The sequence below is a fragment of the Arachis ipaensis genome, chromosome B06 (assembly GCF_000816755.2).
Source record: "Arachis ipaensis cultivar K30076 chromosome B06, Araip1.1, whole genome shotgun sequence".
Classification (NCBI taxonomy): domain Eukaryota; kingdom Viridiplantae; phylum Streptophyta; class Magnoliopsida; order Fabales; family Fabaceae; genus Arachis; species Arachis ipaensis.
The window spans coordinates 10,495,092-10,502,959 of record NC_029790.2 but is presented as its reverse complement, the minus strand read 5'-3'; the positions used below and the strand labels follow the sequence as shown (position 1 = coordinate 10,502,959).

The 7,868-nt window shown below is 33.8% G+C and overlaps 1 protein-coding gene across 5 annotated transcripts; it reads left to right on the top strand.

Annotated features, from left to right (window-relative positions):
- Positions 328-3,046, top strand: LOC107646010 (peptidyl-prolyl cis-trans isomerase CYP20-3, chloroplastic). Of its 5 annotated transcripts, none has more exons than XM_021103946.1 (8): positions 370-503; positions 635-649; positions 903-1,097; positions 1,409-1,550; positions 1,636-1,724; positions 1,853-1,907; positions 2,029-2,114; positions 2,411-3,046. In XM_021103946.1, the coding sequence occupies exons 3-8, from the start codon at positions 945-947 to the stop codon at positions 2,564-2,566; spliced, it is 681 nt and encodes a 226-aa protein (XP_020959605.1). In that variant the 5' UTR covers positions 370-503; positions 635-649; positions 903-944; the 3' UTR covers positions 2,567-3,046. The 5 variants fall into 5 exon arrangements, with proteins under 5 accessions (XP_016205669.1, XP_016205668.1, XP_016205671.1 ...); XM_016350184.2 differs by having other exon boundaries at positions 600-649; XM_016350183.2 differs by lacking the exon at positions 635-649 and having other exon boundaries at positions 328-503; positions 2,029-2,108.

Sequence of the window (7,868 nt, the reverse complement as noted above, 5' to 3'; positions counted from 1 at the left end):
AAGGTCGGTGTAGGGCGAGGCTCAATCCTTTGGATTGGGCCTTTCGTTTGGACCTGGACCTTATCATTGGGACAGGATATGAACAAAACTAATTATTTCAACTAAAAACTTTAAAATTATGATAAAAAAAATATGGCTACTAACTAGATCTGTCAAACATCATCGTAAATTTTCATCTACAATGAATAAACACTCATCTTCACATCAATATCACCATCATTATCATTATCATCAAAAAAATTTAAGATTACACCAAACATTAATACTACCACATTTCATAAGTCAAAAATTCAAAAAAATTACTTTTGAGAATTCCCATACCCTTAATCCATATATGTTACGATTCGATGAACGTTGTGAAAGGCTAACACCTTCGCCATTTCCCCCACAGAAAGCTCTTTCTTTTTTTTCTGCTCCATCGACTGTGTTAAGCTATGGCTTCTTTATTTTCAATGCAGTTGACCCATACCCACAACCGTCTTCCATGGTTTCGCCATATCCAGGTTTACTTTCTTACTTACTTTCGCTCCTTTTTTTAATCTCTGCAAACTTCCCCAGTTTTTCAACTCTAAAATGTTCTTTCACTTCTGAACTGCAAGTTTTGTTAAAAATCGTGGCTTAACTTGAGGGACAGGTGCTATGATATCAGGTACACTACTAAAAATCAAATTTTTATTGCCTTTGGAACCACCCACATAGCTTCTATTCAATATGATGTCTGAAAGGGATTATTTTTCCCCTTAAAAGAATTGAGTGCACAAAATGGTAGTGAGTGATTAAGTATATGCCTTTATGATCATATGAGATGTTCGGGTTCCAAGCATGAAGCATGGCAACCGTTTGTGACTTTGTTTACATTAAATAATGGTAAAAGTTTATTTCTTTGTTTGTTTGCTTTCCAGGGTAATTATAGCCAAGATGTGGCTAAGGTTCTTAGGCCTAGTATGGTAGGTAGCAGTAGCGGATTACAGCTTGGTCATAGCAAAGCATTGGCATCAAGATCACATTATGCCCTAAGGTTTTCTGTTTTGCAACAATCCGATCCAAAATCGATCAGATATAGGACCATGGTCTGTGTCAATGCTACAGAAAACAATGTGAGTACCTCATTTAAAACTTGTGGTTTGAAAGATAACACCTAATGGGGGGATCTCAAACTTTTTATTTCTGCTTATTTTTTGCCTAACTGGGCAGTAGGAGAAAGGTGAACTATATACTTGGTAATAAATTAGTTAATCCTAGGAACAACTTATTCCTGAAATTTAGACCAATTCTTAATTGTAGAATCATTTATTGTTTCTGTTGTTGATTGTTTCGTTTCCTTGTTAGAATCATATTTATATGCTGTCAATCCCCAATAGCATGTTTCCATTTTGCTTATTATCTCACCCAATTCTGTTACTTGTAGGTTGTAGAGCTGCAAGCCAAAGTGACAAACAAGTGCTACTTTGATGTAGAAGTTGGGGGTGAACCTGTCGGCAGGATTGTTTTGGGCCTATTTGGAGAGATCGCTCCTAAAACAGTTGAGAACTTTCGTGCTTTGTGCACAGGCAAGCAATCAAGTTTTTCTGCAGCACCATTTTTGTTGTAGTTTAATCGATAGATAAATCTACTTGAATAATAATCTTTTTGCAGGAGAGAAAGGATATGGCTACAAAGGATGCTCCTTCCATCGTATAATCAAAGAATTCATGATTCAAGGAGGGGACTTTACTGAAGGAGATGTGAGCGCTGTTATATTTGTTTCTATGCCTGCATATATTTATGATGATGAATGCATTTACTTTTACATTGCCATGGATAGCATCACTGAGATGCAACAATGTCTCAATGTGCTTTTTATTGGCTTCAGGGAACTGGTGGAATTAGCATCTATGGTCCCAGTTTTAAAGATGAGAGTTTTGCCTGTATGTCTTTGTTGCACTTAGTTTCAGTTTTTTTATAGTGATTGGTACTTCAAGTTTAGATTTAACCTTTTTCCAATTTTAGTTAACCTTATGGAGATTCTCCTTTCAACATATTTTGCAGTGAAGCATGTTGGTCCTGGGGTTTTGAGCATGGCAAATGCTGGTCCTAACACCAATAGTAGTCAATTTTTTATCTGCACGGTAAAGGTGAGAGACATACACTGTCCTCCTTATTTTAGCAAATTACTAATCTGTTAACTTCAATGAAAGTAAAAGAACCAAAATAGTGATAAGCATAACATCAGTATCTATAGTTTGATAGTGAATGAAACAGATACATGCCGGTCTTCCCTTGTTTCGCAGTATAAGCTTTCATAACAAAAGCTTTTCTAAACTTTCGAATCTGTTTAGGTTCTAATAATATCAATCTGGAACATATTTCTTCATATATAATTATTTTCCAGTTCAAGTTGATATATTCAGTAATTTCATGATTGATGCAGACTCCTTGGCTAGACAATCGTCACGTGGTTTTTGGACACGTCATTGATGGAATGGATGTTGTGAAGACACTTGAATCCCAAGAGACAAGCAGAATGGATATCCCTCGGAAGCCTTGCAGAATTGTTAACTGCGGTGAGCTTCCTTTAGACGGTTGATTCTTGTGAGGAATTCCGGCACATTTTTCCGACTTACAGTAGTCAGTACAAATTATTTTCTTCCCAATCTTATGAATCATGTTTGTGTGTTTGAATTATCATTGTCACTACTGAATCGGATGCCATTAAGACCAGAGAGACAACACTCTTGTTTTGTATTAGTAGATCAGAGCCAAATTCTTATAGAGGAGATAGTATTGTCTTTTTCTTGAGAAATTATCCTTCTCTATGTTTTAACCAATGTCAAGGATTGAAACATACTAACAACATGAAAAGACAATAGCATGAGAAGATCCAAATCCAGCGGGAAAAGAAAAAAAAGAAAAAAAAAAAGAAAGGAAACAATAATGTGTACTAGAGTGTTCTGAGTGTAGCACCTGTGACATAGGAACATGTTAGTGGCTCACAGAAGCAATTTATAAATGTGTATTACTAATGTGAATGTGCAAGTTGGTTCATTGCAAACTTTTAAAGTGGTTATGTGGTCATTATCTTTGACATTTGCTTGATTTCCAGCATTATGATTAAAATTCCACCCACTAATTAGGACTTAGGAGGTGCCTTTTAGTGGTATTTTAATTATTACTCCAATGCATGTTGGCATGTGTGGTTTAGGTGAAAAAAAAAAAGAGAGATTATAATGGGAAAATGGTAAACCCATAATGATTTATAAATTTGTCAATTGAATAAGGTTAGCTCTTTACTTTGGAATTTTAGAGGCACATTGAAACGGAGGCTTAATCTAGAGATGAGGTGGTGAAGACTTGGGTGCAAATGACAAATAAACAAACTTTTTTCTAGTCAAAAGACAAATCTATTATAGTTTACTAGTGCCTTGTTGGGTATTTCCTATCTATCAAGTCGCATTTTAAGATATAAATGTGTGTATTTTAGAGGATATAAAAGTATGAAATCAAGAGTCTAAAAGTTGATTGTGTTTAAGCAATTTTTATAATCCGAGTATCCGACGACCATGGGAGAAAATATGGTATGGTAAGGAAGTTTGTGAAATAACATACGAAGGCCAAGCCCATATCAACTGGGGCCATCTTTTTCAAACAATTTTGATAGGTAGATAACGGAGGTGTGTGAATAATGGAAAAAAACCTAATTACTCATCTTTATCCCCAATTATACTTTTCACTTTTTCTATTACCCTATTTTCACTTCTCCTGACTCTCCTGTCACGCAGAGCTGCAATCTATGATGTATAGACATTGACCCAGGTATGAAATACGACACAATATGGGATATGTAGAGCATATAAATTTAAAATTCTTATAAAATACAGAGACACATTATATATATAAAATATAAAATATTTTTTAGATAAATTGTAGGGAGAGATTTGTAAAATCAACTATTTGCGTATTGCATCAAGTATAAATACGTTACGGGGTATAATGTAAATAATATAAAATACAATGTAGTGTGAAAACATTTAATGCATCAATTAATGAAAGGTTGAAAATTTTTTTGATCAATGGCTGAGATGAAGACACATGTGCAAGAGTAACTTACCCACAAAATTGCCATGAATTTGAAAGAAATCACCTTTAATTTGTCCATGAATTCACGTTAATGTAATTTTTTTTTTTTTTGCATTAAGAATACATTCTCCCTTCCTTACCGAGGCCTAAGGGACAAATGAAGAGGGAGGGATAGTAAAAGCTAAAACTTATGATCTTTGAACACTCACACGCACATGACACGATATAGGACATGCGAATATACAAATTTTAAAATTTTATAAGATACAAGTAATCAATTATACGTCATATATATAAAATATGAAGTATTTTTTAGATAAATTGTAATAATATTTTGGTATTTTATTGATATTAAAATATAAATTAATTTTTAATTATATAAAATATTTAAAATATATTTTATTTTAATAATTAATAATATATACTATTTTTAAATTTATTTTAATAATACATGTTAAGAATAAGACTGATACGTAATGATATTTAGGTGTGTCCAAGCGTGTCTGGAGAAGAATTTTTTATTTTTTATTAAGACACGGTTAGACACAAAAGATACAAGTGTCGGACGAGTGTCGACATATGTCGTGTCTGAAATGTATCCGACACATACAACAAATCAAGAAAGTGTCTGGCTGCACTAAAAAGAAACATCCATCAAACTTAAAAAAAACATCCGCAAAAATTTATACTAAAAAATATCTATGTACAATAAAAAGTCACCAAAACAAAGATAGCATTGAAAAAAGTGAAAGTTATTCGTATAGAAAGAACTACTTAATTCAAAAGAAATATCCAAATCACAACGAAAAAATTCAAAATCACAAGAAAAAGAGGACGACGGAGGAGGGAGGGTCTGCATGGCGTCCGGCTTGCATGCGCGCGAGATGGAGGGAGCAGCAGTGGTCCATGAGGCTGTGCGACGTGATTGATGGAGGGTGGATGGCCCCATCCCGGAAGGAGGTGCCTCTGTGCCGCGATGTATGCAAAACTGGTGGTCCGTGAAGCTGCATGACGCAAATGATGGAGGGTGGATGCCGCTGCGCGTCGCGAAAGGAGGTGCCTTTGTGGTCGGAGTTGTGGCGGTGGCCGGCCGGAACGTGGGGTGAGCGCGAGGCAACAATGGCGACGTCCTCTAAGATTGCGAGGCAGCAGTGACAACGGCACGGGGATCGTGAGATAGCGGCAACGGCGTCACGCGCAAACGGACGCACACCTCACGTCCTCACGTCACAGCTCCCTCTGGCGGCGACGGTGCACTATGGAGGCGGAGTGGTCTGAACGGTGGATGGTTGACGCGATGAGATGGAACGGGACGTAGTGTGAGGGTGTGATGAGATATAGGGACCTAATTAAAAGAAAAAAAAAAGTATAGGGACCTAATTGAAAATTTTGTGAAATTATAGGGACCAGCAAAGTAGTTAAATAATTAAACCTAAAAATTATATATAATACATGAAAAAATTAAACTTTGTATTTTTTTTTTAATTTTTTTTAAAAAGAAATAAATAATATAATTCTAAAAACATGCCTATCATATTACATATTTACTTATATTAGTAAGATCTAAACTAATCAAGCTTACATAATTAAAAATATAAAACATATAAATACAAAAAAAAAATAAAAGTATTTTGGAAATATTATAATATTTGTACACTAATTTTACACACACACACATATTAAATTCTACTCTATTCTTTATATTTTAACATGTAAATTATCCTTTATGACATGTCACTTTTTAATTGGTTGTTATGTCAATTATGATTAAGCTATTTTGTAATTAAAAAATCATTTAAAAGAATAAATATATAATTTGATAAAATACTAAAAACTGAATCTTTGCTGTCTGCAACCTCGTTGTTTCTCTCTCTGATTGCTCTTCTGTGTTGATTTCAATTTGTAGTGGATCTGCGATTAGTTGAAAAGAGTGTATTTGGTCGTGCTGCTATTTTGTAGTTGTCTTGCTCTTTAGTTCACATAATTTCGTGTCACATATAAATTCTTGATTATCAGGATGCATTAATCTATGATTTAGGATTGTGATAATTATTGCATATATTAAAGTGATACTTGAATTAGATATGCATTTGATCCATCCGTCTATTAGAATTTAAATTGGACTATATAAATTAGATCAAAGCCGTTCTTTGGAATGGCTATGGATCATTGGATTGTACACAAGATCTGTTGCATCAGATATTCAAATGATACTTGCATCTTTACTCTCCGTCCTGCTTCGAGTTACAGTGTGCCTTCAACGCGCTTTGAGTGATGACTGATGAAGGAACAGTGGAAGAGAGAAAATATACTTCAGTCAACAGAGAAGGTGTTTTTTAATAGAAGGATGGAACGAATTTAGGTAATAATGATTTGGTAAAAGAATATAAATGCACTTTTTAATATTTACAAAAATTAAATAATTAATCATTTTAAAAAAAATATTTAATTATAAAATGGTCCTACTTTAGTTAAGATATTAACTCTCATTAAGTTAAATTAACTCAAATTAAAATTAAACATCTAATTAAAATATGTCACGTCATAGAGACTAATTTACATGTTGTTTTAGAGGGGGTATTTATTAGAGTCCATCAATGCTCTTCTTTCATATTAGCCTTTGATTTTCATCTAATCAAATCTAATGGTCTATATAAATGTGGCGCATCCAATAAGCACATAATGGTTGTGCTCGTTTTAGACAAACAAACAACTCCACTCTTGGTGGAACTAGACCCTTCCAAACAGTTTTAGTAAAGTTATAACTTGTTACATCTTCCGAGAGCGTCTCTGTCTGCAACACATACATAAAAGAGTTAGTAGAATACACACATTCTTTATCAAATTTTTACACAATTTTATCCTCTCTACCATATGCTAGTTTAACAGGCCCTAACATAACATGCAGTTGATTCACTGGTTCTAATTCCCATTGATATAACTCTCTCCTTCATTAGAAGTTCTAAATCCACTCTAACCCATCCTAAAACCCACACTCCCCCTATAATAGATCTTTTTTTGTTTGAAACTGAGAAGAGTCTCAAAAATTGAGTTTTTAATGATCCACATTGTAGTCACATATCCTTCCAGAATCGATTCTTTTTTCATCACCTACCTCCATAAATAAGCCAAAAATAATCTTATCTTTAATTTGTTGCTCTTTAATTTGTAGGTGACAGATATCCTTCTACAGACTGCCTCTAGTCGGTAGTATCTGATTGGATAGCATCTCATTTGTGTTCAGATTATTACAAAAGCATACCATTTTCTTCCATAACGGACATTCCTCCTTCGAAAAATACTACCACCACTTAAACAAGAGTATTGTGTTATGAATCACCGCATTCCCAACCCCCAAACCACCTATTTTTTTGGAGCTTGCACCACTTCTCATCTAGCCAATGCCATACCATTTCTACCGTCCTCTTTGCTTCACAGAAATCTTCTTTGTAAGGAAATCAATTTCTCTACAACAGTCTTTAACATTTTATACAAATTCAAGTAATATATCAACAAATTATTCAACACTGATTTAATAAGCACCAATTTACCAATTTTATCGAGCATCTTAATTTTCATAAACTGAACTTTTTTTTCATTTTATCTATTATTGGCTTTCAAATTTTTACTAATCTCGAACCTAAAGAGATTATAAAAAATCATAGAGATGATTTTTAAATTAGTGGGTTACTTAACAAAGACCATTTAATTAGCAAAGATAATCTTAGAAATTATATTAATCATAACAAGTATAATAAATTACTTACTAATGGTGGTGAGCAAGCACATAAGAATAAGATAGGAAGATAACG